Source organism: Capricornis sumatraensis, chromosome 4 (genome assembly GCF_032405125.1).
Source record: "Capricornis sumatraensis isolate serow.1 chromosome 4, serow.2, whole genome shotgun sequence".
Classification (NCBI taxonomy): domain Eukaryota; kingdom Metazoa; phylum Chordata; class Mammalia; order Artiodactyla; family Bovidae; genus Capricornis; species Capricornis sumatraensis.
This window is the reverse complement of record NC_091072.1, coordinates 18,613,771-18,635,049: the sequence shown is the minus strand read 5'-3', so window position 1 is coordinate 18,635,049 and position 21,279 is coordinate 18,613,771. Positions and strand designations below refer to the sequence as shown.

The window sequence follows — 21,279 nt, the reverse complement described above, 5'->3', positions numbered from 1 at the left end:
TAGAAACAAATGTGACTTACTCAAAATTTTAAAAAGTAAGTCTGCACAGCAAGCACTAACCCAGTCGGCTGCTGTTCTAATAGCCACTCTCACAGATAAAAACCTTGACTGTTACACTTAGACCACAACTCTAATAAACCATAATAGAAACATCATTCTATCTCTAAACATCCAACTGAGGGTTCTTTTGCAATTTAACTTCACAAATGGTTTTTTTGTACCTACCAAAGTTAACCCTCTCCCAGTTAGTAGAGATAAAAACCTTTTTCTTTCTCTTCTCCCTCAGAATTTCATCTAAAGCAAACTACCACATGGAAATAATCACTTCCAGAGTCAGATTCATATAAATGGCAAGTTGAAAGAAGAGAAAAGAGAATATCATTTATCAGAGTCTATGCACAATTCGTGGAGGGAACACCACGCTGGAGAACCTGGACTGCTGGTTTCCCAGGTTACTGCCTCTCTCGAGATTAGCTTCTAGCCTGAGCACTTAAATAATCACTGAAGGATCAGAAATTCTACAGCTAAACAATAAGGAATCATCAATTTGTTACTAACTCATAAATTCCTATGCAGAAATTTAGCTTAAAAACAAAAAAAAATTAGGCCTAAAGAGGGGGGGACAGTTGAGAACCCAGTCAGCTCTATTCAAGTTTATGAATGATTTACTCAGGGTGGCAGGACTCACTGCAAATGAACATAGAGGAAACTGTCAGCTGCCCTGTGGTTCAGCCAATAGAGGCGCAGCTCCATCCTAGCTATGCACCAGACTGCATTACAAACAGACGAAACCATCTCTTCAACGGCAGCCCTTCAGACGAGAGGTAGGTTCCTGAGATCTTTTCATTTAATAATACATGGTCTTATGATACAATATAAATATTTTACCATAAAACCCAGGCAGAAAGCTTTGTTCCTGCTGAAGACCAAAAAACCTCTATTCTTTTCATTGTCTGGTAGGATTTTATTATGAAAATATGAGGACCGCCTTTGCTATTTGACAAGCACGCTTACCATCTGTGCCTTAATGGAAAATTCATGACATTTTCTATGAACCTGATCTATATCCAGACCTTAGAGTAAGCCATATGCATTTGATATTAAGAGATTACTTGCAAATTTCATTTTCTCTGAGCTATTTCATTTCAGCAGTTTGCTCTGTCTTAACAAAGGATTTTTCTTAAAGAAGAATCTAGACTAAAAGCAAATCCAGGACTAAAGCTTTCTGATTATACATACAAATTTAAAGCACTTATATTAAAGTTTATTATATTTTAGAAAGTATGACTATATTCAAAATTGTTTTTATTTAAGTGTACATGCAGAGAAGGCCAATAATCACAGTGATTTCTATATAAAAATAAAAAGACCACAAAAGTACCATTACTAGGCTACATTATACTGTAAGAAATGAGATGATTTTCAGAGACAGAGCTTTAGATTTTCATACATTTTAATTAAAATAATTTTCTACAAATTTTAAAGTCTTTATTACTGTAACATACAAGTCATGCTATTATTAAATAAAAATCTACTTAATGTTTCATTTTTACATGCCACAGAAATATGTATTTTTCACAGTATTTCAATATGTTGTAGTTATTCTTAAACTAATCTTCAAAAATAAATAAACAGTAAGTCTTTTTTGATAAACTACATTTTAAAATGAAAATATGTCCTAAGAAGAATTGGTTAAGGGAGGGAGGAGGGTACCTTTTGAGGTAATAAGATTAGTTTCATAGCTCAGAGCCATCATTCATGTCTACTAAGAATTACTATCAACTTGCTGACCAAATTTCAAATCTTATATGAATTTGAAATATTCAAGCATGAAAATGTAACTATTTAGTAAATGCTAGAGTTCTAAAATATTACCTATATATACTGACCTTTCTGCCCTTTTCTTTGCTGGTAAATCTATTTTAAATTTTAAAGGTTTTTTTTTTTTTCATTTTTGTTCCTTCTATAATAATCAGTGTTCTGCCAGCATGAGAAAGGTATCCCCTACAAAGCCCAAAGGTTGCTGAAAGCAGATTTCTCCAGACTCAGTACAATGTGGTTAATTGCTTAGGAAATATTCTTGCTTGCTACCCAAAGTAAGAGAGCTCAAAAACAGTCTCAGATCAAATAAAAATAACTGTCAAATAACAGTTAACTCATAACTCAAATTTCAGACAGAAACTCCTACCTCCCAAACTGTCTTAACGCTATAATCAGCCTACATCTTACTGGTAATGGTCTATAGTTATACAGATGGAGGCTCATTGCCATTTCCCCCAGCTAACTAGATACATGGCCTACCCCAGACAGTTCCAGAGTTGGGTGAGCTATTTTATATGTAAAAGCTATTATGATTAATTGTTCATATTTCAAAGGGATATGCTTTTAAAGGCACCAGAAAATTCAATTCAAGGGCTTTTTCCATAAATAGAACAAAAGCATAACTTTATTTCGATCTGGCAATTCAAGGGCTCCAGAACAGTTCCAAGTCCTATATCCACAAATATTTCACTAGGGCCTTAAAATGGGAGGAATTAGGTGAAGGGAATTTATATTTTAAAAAACTAAAAATTATCTATATAATTGTGTATATATGTGTAACAGACTGTTCCCACCTTTGACTGTTTTCTCACTTTCTCTAAGGCATGTTTACAGCATTTGCTTCATATAAATTAACATTTTAATTTCAAAAACAGTATCATAATACATGAGAATCCTATTGGTAAATGACTTTCTACATATTCGCGTGCATGCTAAGTCGCTCCAGTCGTCTCTGACTCCATGCGACCCTATGGACTGTAGCTCACCAGGCTCCCCTGTCCATGAGATTTTCCCGGCAAGAATACTGAAAAGTGGACTGCTATGCCCTCCTCCAGGGGATTTTCCCAACCCAGGTATCAAATCCGTGTCTCTTATGTCTCCTGTATTGGCAGGCGGGTTCTTTACCACTATTATCACCTGGGAAGCCCCTCTACATACATATCTAATTATGTCTAATTCATCAAAAATTTAGATTTTAACCTAAACACACAAAATTATTCGAGTTCTAGTGTACTATGAAAGAATAAACCACATTACATGTAAGGTGGAAAATAAATCTAGATTACAGGGTTTACTTTTTCCAGGTTATGCCCAGAAGCTAACTAAAGGGTGAATGTTCTGAGCTGCTCATCAGTTAATCAACACATTCACAAATGGCAAACTGTCATCATTCACAACATAAACTTGCTATGTATATACTCTGAAAACTGCTTAGATACCCACAACAAAAAACTTACAAGTACCCTTGGAGGTGGCACATACGTCTATCCATAGTCACCATTCCAAGCATAATTATTATAAGCAAGTTTGCATGTGGATAAAGTACGCAGTCTAGTCAAAGTCACGATGCACTAATTCTATTTTAGAAGTAATCTAAACACAATAAACTATTAAAAGCCAAAGGCAAGGAGTACTTTTGGCTTTGAATAACTACATTCAAATGGTTCGAAAACCAAAGGATTATAACAAGGTACACCTTGACAAGTTTCACACACATTCCTATCACCTGACTCTACTCTCCAACCAACCCCACAAGTAACCATTGTTATTAATTTCTGTATATCCCCAAGATTCCTGTGCAGATACAAGTAACTAAAAATACATATTATTTCCCTTTTTCCTCCACATACTGTCCTGCACTTTGTTCAGTTAACAACATATCCTAAGATCTTTCCGGGTCACTACAGTCACACATTCACGCATAACATTCGATTGTGTGACTATACTGTATTAATGTAACTAGTAGAACAGTTCAACGATAGGTACAAGTCAGCCTCAAGTAAGTGAATGTAGTCTGTGTGTGTCTCTCTGCCCCCTTCTCTCCTCTCCTTATCTCTCCCATTCCATCTCTTTCCCTCCCTCGCGCTTTTTTTCTTTTTTAAAGGGAGAAGGGGACCTGAAAAATTTTTAAGCAGTTCACTTGTACCTCAAAAATAAATAGAATACAAAGTTCCTTAAGCCAACTTTCTGATCATTCTAAAATTTCATTTTGAAAAAATAACTTAATTATTAAGTCTCTATAATTTCTCCCCGGTCTTAAAAAGTCACCACAAATTTTAAAAGACTTACTCATAATAAATTAAAATACAAAGGAGTAAATTCAGTATAATTTCAACCAGGTATGACTTACACATTTTACACAGCCAATTTCTAGGAGGAGAAAAAAAAAATTAAAAGTTTGATATGTTAGGGAGATAAGATTATAAATGACACTTTTTAATTTAAAATTGCTAGAATAATGTTTCTGAAATCAGTCATGAAAAACAGAAGTTTAAATTAATTATTAGGATAGGTTAAATCTGAGAGGTAAAATGTGGAAACTGCCTGACTCTACTCTTTCCTACCCCCCCTGCCATGATTCTCCCTGCAGTCAGTTCTAATGTCAGATTTAGAAATTTCAAAAGAAATTTCCAAATTTTATAAAGGAATCACAACCTGAAAGGCCTTAACACAACCTGCATCACAACCTGAAAGGCCTAACGAATACTTTTATCTGTGCTGGAGAGGGCTAGGTGGACCAAGGTAAAATCACTAGATAGGGCTCAGGCAATTCTTCCTGTTCTTACGCATCCACATATGACACCCTTACCCCGATTTCCCCGAGGCCTTCATCTTCTTCCTCTCCCTCTCCTCTATTCACTCTGCTTTTCAAAAAGAACCTAAAACTCATTCATACTGAAGCAAAAATAACTAACAATCTGTGTTACCCCTCCAAGGAATATCTGCATTTTATTTTAGCAGTGTTAAAAATTCAAAAGGATTTTTTTCCATTATTCAGGCATTTGTGCACACGCATACATGACACTACTCTATCAGCAAGGCTGGGTCAAAAGGAGGTAACTTTCGTCTCCATTTGAGTTAGCTTCTACAGGTTACTTGACTGTTAAGGCAGCAACCATGCAAAGGAGGAAGGGTGGGCTATCAGGACCTTCACACTGCACAACCCCAGGGTACACTGTATTCTATCTGAAAGGCACCCACCACACCCCGAACGCGACTGATACTCCCTGGAGCTGTGCAACTCAGAAACCCTGCCTTCTCCTAGGGTGGACCTGGAAAAGAAAAAAACAAAAAATAAAAGAGTAACTTTGAAAGGCTGGGTCTCCTGACATAGTCTGCAATCCCACTGGACAGAGGAGCCTAGGCGGGCTACAGTCGCAAAGAATAAGGGGTAACAAATCAAAGAGTAGAACACAACTAAGGGACTAAACAATAACCACCACAAGACTGTAAGTTATCAGATACCCACGTGCCAGACAATGTATTTTTGTATCTCCCATAAGCAACTGATTCAATTACTGTCCATTAGTCTCCTGTCTCTCATTTCAAGATGAAAGGTCACCAAACATCATAAAACGGAAGGATTCTTAAATCCAACAAGAAAAAATGAACTTAAACCTTTATTTTTGCCCTCAGATCATCAATTTAACCTTCAAAATACACGAAAGAGGAAAGGAAGGAACCAAGTCCATCCAGAAGTGAAAGGACTTGCCAAGCAAACCAGATTAAAAAAAAAAAAGCTTGGAAAATAAAAAAAAAAAAGCTTGGAAAATATTAGTTTATTAACAGCAAAGTTTTAGTTATATTTATAAGGAAAACAGAAATCTAAGGAATTAAACTGTTACATTTGTGGGGGCAAGGGGTTTAAGCTTTAATCATTTTTGAAAATGATACTGCAGTTATATTTAAAAACAGAGTCCTCACCTCTTAAGATATACATACTGAAATATTCCTAGATGAAGTGACATGTCTGGAATCTGCCTCAAAATATTCCATGGGATGGAAGTGGGTAGAGATATAGACTGGCCAAGAGTTGAGAAATGAAGCTGTGTTATAAGTATGGGGGTATTTATCATGCACTTTCACACTACCTTGAAATTGTCTATAAATGAAACATACTCTCACACACAAGTTATCTCTAGCACTTAGAATAGTATTTGCTACATAGCAGGTAATCAATAAACACTTATTTACAAGAATAAAAGTCTACTTACAACTATGTAGCAAAAAAAGCACACTAAATAATTCATTTCTTTCATAAAAGAAAGCATACAAACTGACAACAGTCACTGAATTAGGGAAGTGGGACTCTGGGGTTTTTTCCTCTCATTTCAAAATTTCTTAGTATTTATGTATTTTAGAACGTCTTTCAAAAAGCTTAAAAAGATTATCTTTGATGATTAAGATAATAAAAAGTCATTTTTCATTTTTAATACTATCAAATCTTCAATCCTTATGGTCCCACTTAAGGCCCAACAAGTATCAGGTCAACAGGAGCAAAGCTCAATGCAATAGTGAAACTTTAATTTTTAATTTAAAAATTTAATAATACATACCTGTGGAATGCTGAATCTGCCTGTTTTTTTCCCTTAACTATTCCTGTCCATAATTTAAGTATTATGAAACATTTAAGATTAACATATGCATATATATATATACATAAAAAAACAAAAAAACCCTAAGATTAAGGTCTCTTCATAGGCAACTTTAATCTAAAACTGTATTATCCTTATTCTGAAAACTTTTTATTTGGCTTTTCTTTCTCTACTGTCTTTCACTCAGCCATTATCTCCTGATTTACATCACCTGTCTTAGAAGTTTAAAGGTGTGGAACTAACACAGAATACACTGAACCAGGGAGGTGAGAAGGACCTACAAAGGTATGAGAAAAGCTTTTCTGGGGGCAGTTTGAAGAACACAACTCTAAAATGCTAAGTTTTGGTTTAGCTTTTTTTTTTTTTTCTTTTAGATAAAAGTTCTGTGACTACCGCTTTAGTCAAATTTTAAACCAATTCAGCTGCCTTTTTTCTCCCTCCATTAGCAGTTAATTTCTATATATGAATCTTGAAGATAAACACTTGTCTAACAAGTGATATATATTAAAAAAAAAAAAACCATGGTATGGTTTATAGAATTTTATACTCTATAAACACAGAAATATAGAAAAACTCAAGAACACCATTTTGGTATTAATTCTGACAGAAAATAAGGAAGATTCACGCAGTCTATATAAACTGACTAACAAATCTTAGAACTGAGATTTTAATTGACAAATTTGTTGAGTTTGGTTACATATATTCATTTTCTACCTTCTATAGGTTCAAAGGAGTGATATAAGAAGTAGAATCTCTAAGAATGGCCTCACTGAGCTCCAGCCTCTGGAATGAAACCACTACATCTGTTTATCAGTATCTCGGTTTTCAAGTTCAAAAAATTTACCCTTTCCACGATAACTGGAACACTGCCTGCTTTGTCATTCTGCTTTTATTTATATTTACAGTGGTTTCTTTAGTGGTGCTGGCTTTTCTTTATGAAGTACTTGATTGCTGCTGCTTTGTGAAAAACAAAACTGTAAAAGACTTGAAAAATGAACCAAACCCTATCAGAAGTATGATGGACAACATCAGAAAACGTGAAACTGAAGTGGTCTAGTACTCTGCACAGAATGAACAAAAGCTTTGAAAAGTCTTCAACTACTGAGGAAAAAAAAGAAAAAATTCTGAGACCAGCTGTTATAATATTGACTATGAATAATTAAAAGATTTCTACTAGAAGGGAAAAACAAGCTAAATATGCACTTTTTGTGTCTGTATCTATTTCATTAAATATACAATAAAACTTTGACAAATGTGAGTAATTGACCAACCTGTTTAAAATGACACTTCAGGGAATTCTGACAGGCCAGTGGTTAGGACTGGACGCTTTCACCACCGTGAGCCTGGGTTCAATCCCTGGCTGGGGAACTAAGAACCCACAAGCCACACAGTGTAGCCAAATAAATAAATTTTAAAAAATAAGGTAAAATGACACTTCAAAAACTGGATTAATTCTTAGAATTCAATATGAAACATTAAAAGGTAAATTGAAAAACAAAAGAAAGGCTAGTGATCCCAAAATGACTTACACCTAAACAAATCATGTGGACTAAAAAACAGTAGTCATTATTGTGTTTTGGTAATTAAAACTCTACTTAAAATGCTTATCTAAGTCCAAAGTAAAATACCCCACTTACATGTAAGACCCTACTTATTAAGCAGCAATATTTTCTAGTTAGTTACAGACAACTTTCATAGTTTTAAAGACTTAAGTTTTATGTAGAATTAGTGTGAAAGACTCAAAATACTCAGCAAGGTCACAAAGACACTTGCATACACATTTCATAAAACCAACTTACTTTTTAGTAAGAAATTCATAATCTAAGACAAGCTATTTTCAAACTGAAACTCACTAGCACACCTCCTAATTTCACTTAAGCTTGTCCTTTCATTATGCCTCTCATATTCACACTCTCAAGAACTAAGATACCCAATGCAAAAAAACTGCTAAAAATGTCAAAAGATAGGACCACTTAACACTTGTTAATATGGCAGTTTTATTTCTTGAAATGCCAAAGGCTGTACAGTATTAAATTTTATAACCCTGATACTATTTCGCTACAAGCCATGAGCAAACATGGTTTTAACTACTACAACTGCCCTTAAGCCAGAAACAACTGGAAATTTATTCTGAGAAATTAGTTCCAAAGAAACTCAAGATACAAAGATGTTTACAATAGCATTATTCAAAACAACAAAAAATGGAAGCAACAGCCTGTAACTAAATGTGTCATATCAACTTAAAAGATTAAGAAGCTACTGAAAATTATGGCAAAACAGAAAAAATTTGATATGTGAAGTGAAAAATAAATATCGTTTTCAATTTAAAGAGCCCTACATGCCAGTCTGAAATCCCTTATCCAGAGTATTTATTTATTTTGAAGTCTTTATTGAATTTGTTACAATGTTGTTTCTGTTTTATGTTTTGGACCACTAGACATGTAAGATCTTAGCTCCCGGACCAGCAATCAAACCTGCACCCACCCCTGCACTGGAAGGTAAAGTCTTAACCACTAGATCACCAGGGAAGTACCTATTTTTTTTTCTATATTTTTCCTCTAATGTTAGAAACTAACACAAATCACATAATCAACTTTCAAAGGACTTCTGAAACTTAGATATACAGAATACTTTGGTAACCAGGAGCAATTCTCAGCAATTGTTAAAACCACATTTTCATAAATTGAAAAACTTGGAGTCCATGCCATAGATGGGAAGCATACAGGTCCTTTAATAAACAGACTTTTTGATCATGAGCACTATCTTTTCCCTACCTTACTCTGTAATTTATTTAACTCATTCAAAAAATACGTATTGCGTGCTTCTATGCGAGAGTGATTAGGTTACAACAGCAAACAGGTAATCATGGCTCAGTGGGTAAAGAATCTGCCTGCAATGCAGGAGACACAGGAGATGCAAGCTCCATCCCTGCGTTGGGAAGATTCCCTGGAGGAGGGTATGGCAACCCACTCTAGTATTCTGGTCTGGAGAATCTCCCATGGGGAAAATCCCATGGACTCAGGAGCCTGGCAGACTACAGACTACAGCCCAAAGGGTTGCAAAGAATCGGACAGGACTGAGTGGACTAAGCACTATCATGCAATTACAGTAGCACAATCAGCTTTGTCAGAACAGGGAGTGCTGTGGGAATTCAAAGGCTAAACAATGAACACAAATTGGCAAGTGGGAAAGACTTTTAGGAGAAATAGGAGCTCACCAAAGGAAAGAGGGAAGGAGGTAAGAAAGAATGTTCCATGAAGAGGAAACATTATGACCAAAGACCAAGAGGCAGAAGAAAGCAAAGCATGTTGGAGGGGCTCCAAGCCAGGGGCACTAGCACCGAGTGTAAGAACACTGAGCTATCAGATTCATCAGCAGAGAATCACTGACGGTCGTGAACAGAATGGCCAGGAGAGAGGCAAGCCCAGGAGACCTGGCAAGCAGCGGACCGGGCAATCCAGTGATAAGGACCCAAGCTAGGCTGGTATGGCAGTCTTGGGTGTTTACACCCAGTATTTCCAGCTCCCCTCTCATGCAGCACATGGAAGTGGTGGGGTACATAGCCCTGTGATGAGGTCTGGTCAATGAGCTGTGAGAGGAAGTGATATGTGTCACCTCCAAGTACTAGTCTCTCAGCTGTGTCCAACTCTTTGCGACCCCGTGGACCACAGCCTGCCAGGCTCCTCTATCCATGGGATTCTCCAGGCAAGAATATTGGAGTGGTTGCCACTCCCTTCTCCAGGGGATTTTCCTGACCCAGGGATCAAACCCAGGTCTCCTGCATTGCAGGTGGATTCTTTATCATTTGAGCCACCAGGGAAGTCCAAACCAGAACATTTAACTGCCAGGCAAGATTTTCCAGAGTTCTCTTTCCCTCAGTCATTGAAACCAACAACATTTGAAGTATAACCTACTATGTCAGCTTGGGTCCTTGAGTGACTACAATGAGTTAAGACCCCTGTCAACACATGACAAACATGTGATATGAAACAGAAACAAATCTTTGCTGTTTTAAGCCACGGATTTCGGAGCAAAAATATTCTTGCTCAGATGCTCAGCTGTGTCCAACTCTGCAACCCCATGGACTGTAGCCCGCCAGGCACCTCCATCCATGAGATCCTCCAGGCAGGAATACTGGAGGCAGTTGTCATTTCCTTCTCCAAAAGATATTCTTAAATAGACAAGAGAGACTAGTTCTAAGAGTAGATTTCTGCTAATGCTTAAAACAGTTTCTAAAATTTTGTTTGTGCATGTGTGTTTAGTCAGTCATTCATGTCTGACTCTTTGAGACCCCATGGACTGTAGCCTGCCAAGCTCCTCTGACCATGGAATGTTCCAGTCAAGAATACTGGAGTAGGTTACCATTTTCTTTTCCAAGAAATCTTCCCAACTCAGGGATCAAACTCAAATCTCCTACATCTCCTGCATTGCAGGCTGATTCTTTACCACTGAACCCCTTTGGGGAAGCCCAAAATTCTTTACTATGAGTTAATTCAGTATAAATTTCATTAAGGGACTTCTGAAACTCCAGTGGTTAAGACTCCAAGTCCTTATGCAGGGGCCATAGGCAGGATCCCTGGGGGACACAAGACAGCCAAAAAATTAAACTTAAGAACAAAAAGAAGTCTGATTTAAATTTAACTAAAAGGAAAGATAATCAAACCTAATGTATGTGCTAAAGAATGATAAACCTGCTTTGATAGAAAAATTGGCTCTGCTTTAACATCAGTTAGTAAAACAGTCTGAAAACCACATAACAAGATGACATCAGTAAAGATTACTACTGCTACACTTTTAAGTAGATAAATAATTTCTGTTGTGAACTAAGTTACACTGATCTAGTTCTCTAAAAAAATAATATATTAAGAGTAAACTAAATCCAAAATAAGGGAAGAAATTATGAAGTAGAAATAAAATTTTTAAAAACCAGAAAAACAGAGAAAAACCAATGAAACCAAGAGTTAGCTTTTTATTAAAAAAAAATCAACAAAACTGACAAACCTTTAAGCGAGACTAGCCAAAACAAATAAACAACAACAAAATTCCTAAAATCAGAAACTAAAGTGGGGAGGGATGGCCCTACTGATCATACAGAAATCAAAGCATTGCAAAGGAATAGTCTGAAAAACTTTGGACAATGTAGATGATGAAATGGACAGACTCCTAAGAAAGACGCAGAGTACCAAAATTAACTCAAGAGGAAACAGAAAATCTGAACAGATCTATAGGAAGAAATTTCTATGAAGAGCATCCCACAAAGGAAAGATCAGGCCCAAAAGGCTTTCCGTGGGAATTTTATCAAATATTTAAGAAGAAATTTTTATCAAAACTTTCCAGAGAACAGAGGAAAAGGGAATACCTCACAAATCACTTTATGGCCAGAAATACCCCAACAGGCACAAAAAACTACAGACCATATGATACCCCTCACAAATAGAGATACAGAAATCCTGTACAAAACATCAACAAAGTGAATCCTACAACAAATAAAAAGGATTATACACCAGAACCAAGTATAATTTATTCCAAAAATATAAGGTTGGTTTAACATTTAAAAATCAATTAGCATTAGCATAATATCCACAATAAGAAAAAGAACAAACATATCCATGGATGCCAAGCAAGCATTTAATAGTAGCCACTACACAGTTATATTAAAAGTTCTCAACAAACTAAACAGAAATAGAGAGGAACTCCCTGCAGCTAACAACATATTACAACATGAAAGACTGAATGCCTTCCCCCTAAGATTAGGAATAAGACAAAGATATTACACTTACTACTATTAGTAGCCAATATTGACAAGAAAAAGAAATAAAAGGTATTCAAACTGGAAAGCTGAAGTGAAAGTTCCTATCCACAAATGACATTATCGTACACGTGCTTGTGCTTAGTCACTAAGCTACACTGACTGTGCAACCCTGTGGACTGTAGCCCACCAGGCTCCTCCGTCCAAGGGACTTCCCAGGCAAGAATACTGGAGTGGGTTGCCATTTCCTTCCACAAGGGATCTTCCTGACCCGGGGAATGATGCTGGTCCCTGGTGGGACCTTCACAGCAGGTGGGTTCTTTACTGCTGGACCACCAGGGAAACCCCAATCTCATATAATCCGTAAAACTTCACACACAAAAACTAGAAATAATGAGTTCAGCAAAGTTGCAGAGTTCAAGATCAATGTACACAAATAGTGTTTTTCTAAAAGCAGCAATTAACAATCCAAATACCAAATTAAGAAAATAATTTCATTCACAGTATCAAAAAAAACCATTTTGAATTTAACAGAGCAAGACTTACACATTAAATACTAAAAGCATAGCTGAAAGAAATAAGAAACCTAAATAAATGCAAACACAGCCATTTTAACTGGCTGCAAGACTTACTATTGTTAAGGTAGCAATTCTCAATGCAATTTCCATCAAAATCACAGGTGACTCTTTCACAAATGAAAACAAGCTGATCCTAAAATTTATATGGAAATGCAAAGGATCCAGGAGAAACCAAAACAACCTTGAAAAAGATAACAGGACTGAAGGACTTATACCTCCCAATTCCAAAATGTTACTAGAATGCTACAGCTATCAAGAGACTGTGGTACTGGCATCAGTTCAGTTCAGTCACTCAGTCGTGTCCAATTCTTTGTGACCCCATGGACTGCAGCAAGCCAGGCCTCACTGTCCATCACCAACTCCCAGACTTTACTCAAACTCCTGTCCATTGAGTCGGTGATGCCAACCCACCATCTCATCCTCTGTCATCCCCTTTTCCTCCTGCCTTCAATATTTCCCAGCATCAGGGTCTTTTCAAATGAGTCAGCTCTTCGCATCAGGTAGCCAAAGTATTGGAGTTTCAGCTTCAACATCAGTCCTTCCAATGAATATTCAGGACTCATTTCCTTTAGGATGGACTGGTTGGATCTCCTTGCAGTCCAAGGGTCTCTCAAAAGCCTTCTCCAACACCACAGTTCAAAAGCAACAATTCTTTAGCGATCAGCTTTCTTTATAGTCCAACTCTCACATCCATACATGACTACTGGAAAAACCATAGCCTTGACTAGATGGACCTTTGTTGGCAAAGTAATGTCTCTGCTTTTTAATATGCTGTCTAGGTTGGTCATAACTTTCCTTCCAAGGAGCAAGTGTCATTTCATGGCCACAGTAACCATCTGCAGTGATTTTGGGAGCCATAAAGCTAAAGCCTATCACTGTTTCCACCACTTCCCCATCTATTTGCCATGAAGTGATGGGACTGGATGCCATGATCTTAGTTTTCTGAATGTTGAGTTTTAAGCCAACTTTTTCTTTCTCGTTTTTCACTTTCATCAGGAGGCTCTTTAGTTCTTCTTCACTTTCTGCTATGAGGGTGGTGTTATCTGCATATCTGAGGTTATTGATATTTCTCCTGGCAATCTTGATTTCAGCTTGTGTTTCATCCAGCCCACTGTTCCTAAATTATGTACTCTGCATTTAAGTTAAATAAGCAGGATGACAATATACAGCCTTGACATACTCCTTTTCCTATTTGGAACCAGTCTGTTGTTCCATGTCCTGTTCCAACTGTTGCTTCCTGACCTGCATACAGGTTTCTCAGGAGGCAGGTCAGGTGGTCTGGTATTCCCATCTCTTTCAGAATTTTCCACAGTTTGTCGTGATCCACTACTTTGATGTAGTCAATAAAGCAGAAGTAGATGTTTTTCTGGAACTCTCTTGCTCTTCTGATGATCCAACGGATGTTGGCAATTTGATCTCTGGTTCCTCTGCCTTTTCAAAATCCAGCTTGAACACCTGGAAGTTCACGGTTCGCATACTGTTGAAGCCTGGCTTGGAGAATTTTGACCATTACTTTACTTGCGTGTGAGATAAGTGCAATGGTGCAGTAGTTTGAGCATTCTTTGGCATTGCCTTTCTTTGGGACTGGAATGAAAACTGACCTTTTCCAGTCCTGTGGCCACTGCGGAGTTTTCTAAATTTGCTGGCATACTGAGTGCAGCACTTTCACAGCATCATCTTTTAGGATTTGAAATAGTTCAACTGGAATTCCATCATCTCCACTAGCTTTGTTCATAGTGATGCTTCCTAAGGCCCATTTGACTTCTCATTCCAGGATGTCTGGCTCTAGGTGAGTGATCACACCATTGTGATTATCTGAGTCATGAAAATCTTTTTGTATAATTCTTCTGTGTATTTATTCTTGTCACCTCTTAATATCTTCTGCTTCTGTTACATCCATACCATTTCTGTCCTTTATTGTGCCCATCTTTGCATGAGGCTAGACATATGAGTCAATGGAAACTAACTGAGATTCCAGAAGGGAAAAAAAAACTCATTTGTAGTCAACTGATATTCAACAAGGGTGCCAATGCAAGTCAAAAGTGAAAAGTGGTTCCCCGCCCCCACCAAGAAATTGCACAGTGACAACTGAATAACCACACACAAAAAGATGAACTTAGACTCTTACATTAAAACCACACATTAAGAAATCAACTCAATGGATCACAGGCCTAAATATGAGAGCTAAAACTATAAAACTCTTAGAAGAAAACACAGGAGTAAATATTTTTATGATCTTGACACCAGAAACACATATAAGGGAATTCCACAAGGTTGTCCGGTGGTTAGAACTCCACACTTTCATTGCCAAGGCCTGGATTCAATCACTGGTCAGGGAACTAAGATCTCGCAAGCCATAACATACCCCTCTACCTGCCCGCAGAAAAACAACAACTTTTACAAGTCAATAGGAAGACAACGCAAGTTTTTCATATGAGCAAAAAACAATCTGAATACACATTCCATCAAAAGACACATGAATGATCAATAGCACATGAAATTTTATTCATATTAAATCCACAATGACATCACTTCACACCCACTAGAAAGGCTATAATCAAAATGGCAAGGATGAGAAAAAACAGATTCCTCATGCATTGATGGTGAAATGTAATATGGTACAGCCATTCTGGTAGTTTCTTAAAAAGTTAAACATAAATTTACCACATAACCCAGAAATTCCTCAGGTCTCTTTGCAAAAGGAAATAAACACACGCCCACACAAAGACTTGTACATGAATGTTCCCAGCAGCACTATTCTTAACAGCCAGAAAGCAGAAATAATCCAAATGTCCATTAACAGGAAAAGGATAGGCAAATTGTGATATATCCATCTAGTGAAATACTCTTCAACAATAAAAATGCAATGAAATGCTGATATATGGGATGACACGGATGGACACTGAATAAAGTATCAGCAAACTGAAACATACAACAAACGATTATACCCCATAACCAAGTAGGATTTACTCCAGGAATGCAAGGTTGGTTTAACATCTGAAAATCAAGTAATTAATTAATACCATATTAATTAACTGGAGTAGGTTGCCATTTAATTAACTGGAACAAGAAATGGCAACCTACTCCAGTATTCTTGCCTGGAAAATTCCATGAACAGAGGAGCCTGATGGGCTACAGTTTACAGGGTCACAAAGCCTGAACACAGCACAGCACACAGCACCATATTAACAAAAAACAAGAACAACATTATCATCGCAATAGATGCCAGGAAAAAGAAGCCACATGCTGAAGAACATATTCTGTACAATTTCATTTACATGTAATGTCCAGAAAAGGCAAAGAGACAGAAAGTAGATTATCAGTTATCAGGGGCTGAGGTGCGAACAAGGAGTGACTACCAATTGCCACAAGAAATCTTTTGAGGGTGATGGAAATGTTCAAAAATTCAATGCAGTAACAGCTGCACAACACTGTAAACTTACTAAAAATCTTTGAATTATACACTTAAAATGAGTGAACTATAAGGTACGTAATTTAACCCTCAATGAACGTGTTTTTTTTTTAAAAGAGATAATAACCTAAATTCTAACTACAAAACAACTATTAACATCTTAAGAGCAAAAAAACTCATCATTCCAGCCCTTATACTTAACAAACTATCTAAGAATCAATATGAATGTTGAACTAAAAAATGAACTTACCATGACTAAGTGGTTCCCTGAAAAATAAAAACTAAATAGTCAATTCTACTAACCAGAATTTTGTTTAGAGCCCGATGATCCTCCATGTTCTAGCTTTGCTTTTTTCTTCTTTGATGATGATGGCTCCGAAGACACAGAACGTTTTTCTACTACAGGAGTGGAAAGAGCTCGTTTTTTGAACAGCTCCCGTTCTCTCAAAAGACTTGGATCCATAATGCTGCAAAGGTAAAAAAATATTTTTTTAATATAGATTCAAGTAACTCAAATGTATATGCCAAATCCACAGGTCTCAACAAAAGTTACTTCCCAAACAAAATTGCCTTTTATTACTAGTTCTCTACGACTTGTATTCATTCACTTACAAAAAAAATCTTTAACTCATGCCTGTTATGTGCCAAGCACTGCCCTAGGCTCTAGTAAAGAAAAACAGGATTATTCTCTAAAGCTCCAGAACTTATGCTGTCCAAGATGACCGCCACTGGCTGAAGTGCCAATTGAGCACCTTAAGTGGGGACAGAGCTGAGATGTACTCTAAGTGTAAAGTACACACCAGATTTAAAAAGAGTCAATACAGGGACTTCCCTGATACTCCAGTGGTTAAGACTGCACTGACAATGCCGGAAACACAGGTTCAGTCCCTGGTCAGGGAACTAAGATCCCTGAATGGCATGAGGTGCAGCCAAAAAACTAAAAAGACTCAATATAGCGAAAAAACATTTTAAATTACTGAAATATTTTAAATGGATGTGATAACTAGAGATTAATATAATAATATTTGGGATATACGGGGTTAAATAAAACATTAATTTGCCCTATTTTTTCTTTTTTCTTAAATTATGGCCACTAGAAAATTTTAAATTACATGTGTGGCTGACACTCACAGCTCACACAGTATTCCTACTGGACAATGGCGCTTCAGAAGCACTGGGAGGAAATCAGGAGACAGATTTAGGCTCACTGTAAAAAAAGAACCATCAGAATTAATTGTTAATTAAAAGATATATTTTCAAGCATTGGAGAAGGAAATGGCAACCCACTCCAGTATCATTGTCCCTGGAGAATCCCAGGAACAGAGGAGTCTGGTGGGCTGCCGTCTATGGGGTTGCACAGAGTCGGACATGACTGAAGCGACTTGGCAGCAGCAGCATATTTTCAAACTGGTGGACTCTCTATTATAAATAATGAAGAGGTTGAATTAATATTTGTTAAGAAATATCTACAGAAAACTCTTGCTTTGGAAGGAGGTGGGACTAGATAGATCTCTTTGGGGGTTTTTCCGTTTTAAAATTCAACATTCTAAGCAACTTCAGTACAACCAGAGAAACCACAGGTTATCCAACAAGTATTTTTAAAACACTCCTCTCGTCTGAACTCTCCCTAGAACGCGATGGAGAGTCTCAGAAGTACACGAAATGACTATGTAAACGATTTCTATGCTATTTAGACCAGTGTTCATAAGCTCATAAGCAAAGTCTCAGAGGAAATGAAACGGAGCAGGACCCTATGGCCCTTGCCCCTACCAAGTCCTCTGCCTGCCTTCTGTCTGTGGAAAGGTTCAGAGTTTACTCAGAGAAGTGAGAAATGAAGAAACAAGGGAAAACAATCAAAGGAGACTAAATAATAGTAATGTAGTCATTAAGCATAGTCAAGGACCTTTAGTTCCTTCTCAAGGACTACAGATAATATTCTGAGCCATATCCTGTGAGCTTGTCTTAAAGATACTGAAACCCCAGGTGGGAGAAGTTACTACATGATGACCAGACTGTACCCACAACAGAAGCTGCCACAATTCTGAGAACTGGCCTCAGAGAAATTCGAACAAATGGACCCTGGAACTGAAGATTAACTGTACCTAAAGCAGCCAAGGTGATGCTGGTCAGACCACTGATGACCAAAGTGAAGATAACTGTCAGAGCTGACTGTGCTGTTTCTGCAACAGCCCCCTTCTTTTATCTATAAAAGCTCTTGCCCCACCACCAATGGTGGGGGAGAGGGAGGCAGGGAGGGGCGGCGCAGTGAATGGGCCTTTGGACAGACATATGCCCTCTCCCAGCCTGCTTTTTTTCAAATAAGCAAACTTTCCTTTCCACCAACCTGGCCTGCTTACTGGCTTTTAAGCAGCAGGTAGCCAGACCCCACACACCCTTCTGTGAGAGAAGAGAGACTCTCAGACTTTGGAAGCTTTCAGGCATGGGGTAGCTCAATAAGTATTTTGTAAACGACTAACAAACAGAAGAACATCTTTAAATTGCCCTAGCCTCTCTGTTAATAAGTTTTACAAGCCTTTATTAAATGTCTTCTGTTTGCGGGGCACTGTACTGCACTGCAGCCTTTGGAAAGTTTTGGAAGATAAATCCTTGCCTGCAAGTAAGCAGCTTACATTTGAGAATGTGAAAGCACTCAGCAACTTGCTTAAAAAGCAATGAATAAATAAAACGTGACTTGGCACGCTAAAAATGTAAGCACTGAATATCACTCAGTCATGAAAAAGAACGAAATACTCTATATGCACAATATGGATGGACCTAGAGATTATCACACTAAGTCTGAAAGTGACAAATAGCATATGATTTCATTACTTGTGGAATCTAAAACATGACATAAAGGAACACATCTACAAAACAAAAACAGACTCACAATTGTAGAGAACAAGCTTGTGGTTGTCAAGCAAGACGGGGAGAAAAGAAGAGAAGGGTTGGGAGCCTGGGATTAGCCAATGCAAACTATTATACAGAATGGATAAACAGGTCCTACTGTACAGTACAGGGAACTATGTCCAATATCCTGTGATAAACCATAATGGAAAAGAATATGACAAAGAGTATATGTTTAACTAAGCCACTCTGCTATACAGCAGAAATTAGAAACACTGTAAATTAACTATAGTTCAATAAAATTTTATAAAAGCACTGATAAGAAATAAACTTGTCAAACTTTAGTTCAGGAAAGAAGAATCACTGACCCTGGACCTCGAATCTAAGACCTCCCTAAATTCTGACCCCTAACAGTAACATGACCTAGGGAATCCACTAGACTTCTCTAAATCCAATTTCATCATAAGTAAAATGAGGATACTACCAATGCTGTCTACATCTAGCCCAACTGTAAGAATAAAATGAGAAAATGTTTGTGAAAGTGATTTTTTAAGTAGTAAAGCTAGACCAACGTGTTATTTCAGAACTATTATTTGGATCTGAAAAGAAATAACCCAGTGATTATACTCAGGTGAGGAAGGCAGAAGACAGTCTTGGGGGAGGGAAAGTGTATTAGAACAAGAAAGGAGAATTCCCCAATGATGTGGTGGGGGAAGGGAGGGGGGAAACAAGCCTAAAACAACAAACATCTGCTGATTTCACTTTGTAAAGACAGATTATTAACCCAGGCTTTTATAATCACGATTTTAACACAGATTTAAATAAAAGCCTTACAAAGACCTGGATGTTAACAGCATTTGATCCTCACAACTCTATGAAATACCAGGTATTTATCCTATCACACAGAGTTAAGATCACACAGCTGAAAGTACACAGCCTGGATGCCAGGAGATTGATTCCTAAACCAGGTGCTCCTTATTCCAGACCTAAAATGCTGGTAAAAGCCTCCAAAACAAAAGCGACCTGTGTGGTATGGGTAAAGTTCAATGGTCCCTAGAACAGAAGGTTTAATGTCTTTCACCATCACATGCTCTAACTTTTCCACCTTTTTCTCAGAAGACTACTCCGCATCTGTAGAGTTTCATATGTCCTGTGTAGTAAACAGGACACATCAACTTCCCCGTTTTACATTAAAACACACATCACTGCCACAACTGAGTGAGTTCACGTGTTCCCCCACTGAGAAGCCAAAGGTTCAGTGAAAATCTTTTAACTGCAAAGCCCACATTCCTCCCATATTATCATTTGACTTTATCATTTATCCAGTTTATCATTTGATTTCTTTCAACCTTTCAACTCTTTCCTCTCTTGCTTCATTTGCCTGCCTGAGCCTCGCAGGGGCCAATAGTGCTTTGAATAGCAGGCAAGCTGAGAATAAGAGACTGCTTAACCCTGAAAAGACAGCAATGTAGAAGTGGAAGTGAAAAAAGTACCGCAGCGACTTGTTTTGGAAAGTGTCTTTAGACTTTGCAGAAAACTATTATAACTCAAGGTCAGGAATCATTCCAAACTAGGTTTCCAAGAGGAAGCTGGAAAAAAAAAAAAAAAAAATCCGTGAAGGAGCGCCTAAATCACAGCCTTTACTTGGCTGGGCGCCGCGGTTCCCCAAACTCCACACACCTGGTCCGTGCGGCTACAGCTAATGTAAGTTTGGGGGCTCAGGAAAGGCACGACCAGCGCTCCAATTCGAATTTCCCCTCTTTCCAACCCAAAACTTTGCTCACTGAACCTCCGGCCTCAGAAACAATGCTCCCGAGAGGCTGTAACCGGGTTAAGCGTTTCGGGCAGGGAACCGCAGCCCCGGCTTCCCGCGGGATGGGAGGCCGCGTGCCCCCGGGAATGGGAGGAGGCCCCGAAGAACAACAGGCTGAGGCTCCGCGCCCCAAACCCGGCGTCCGTAGCTCCTACCTGAGCCAGGAGGGCCGCCCCACGCGCCCCGCCGCCGCCTCCCAGAGCCTCCGCCTGGACCAGCCGCCCACGCCCGCGTGGCTGCCGCTTCGGGCTCGTTGTCAGCGCCTCCGCCGCCCGGCACGCATGCCCAGCGCTGCCCCGCCAGCTCGGGGGTCTTCGCACTAGCGGCTGCTGCTGAGGCGGCGGCTGAGGCGGCGACTCTTACCCCGGCTCCGCCCGCCACTTCCTGATCGGGCGGCTGAGAGCTCAATCCCGGTAGGCACCGCGGCGCCTCGGCCGCCGAGAACGCGCATGCGTCATCCCGCGCTC

At 38.3% G+C, this 21,279-nt stretch overlaps 2 protein-coding genes across 2 annotated transcripts in view; one reads left to right on the top strand and one right to left on the bottom strand.

The window, feature by feature from the left end:
• Positions 1-21,057, bottom strand: part of GTF2E2 (general transcription factor IIE subunit 2) — an 89,658-nt gene extending 68,601 nt beyond the window's left edge. Inside the window, exons 1-2 of the mRNA XM_068971052.1 lie at positions 20,968-21,057; positions 16,459-16,622 (exon numbers count right to left, since the gene is read on the bottom strand). Of these exons, the coding sequence (XP_068827153.1) occupies positions 16,459-16,618 (160 nt within the window). The 5' untranslated portion in view covers positions 16,619-16,622; positions 20,968-21,057. The remainder of the gene's footprint in view (positions 1-16,458; positions 16,623-20,967) is intronic.
• SMIM18 (small integral membrane protein 18) lies at positions 7,177-7,473 on the top strand. Its single transcript, XM_068970369.1, has one exon. It carries the CDS (start codon positions 7,177-7,179, stop codon positions 7,471-7,473), a length of 297 nt encoding a protein of 98 aa, XP_068826470.1.
• Positions 21,058-21,279: the final 222 nt, after the last annotated feature.

Bases quoted from the DNA above. Each gene is read 5' to 3' on its own strand.
- SMIM18 (XM_068970369.1), top strand. From the start codon at position 7,177: ATGGCCTCACTGAGCTCCAGCCTCTGGAATGAAACCACTACATCTGTT.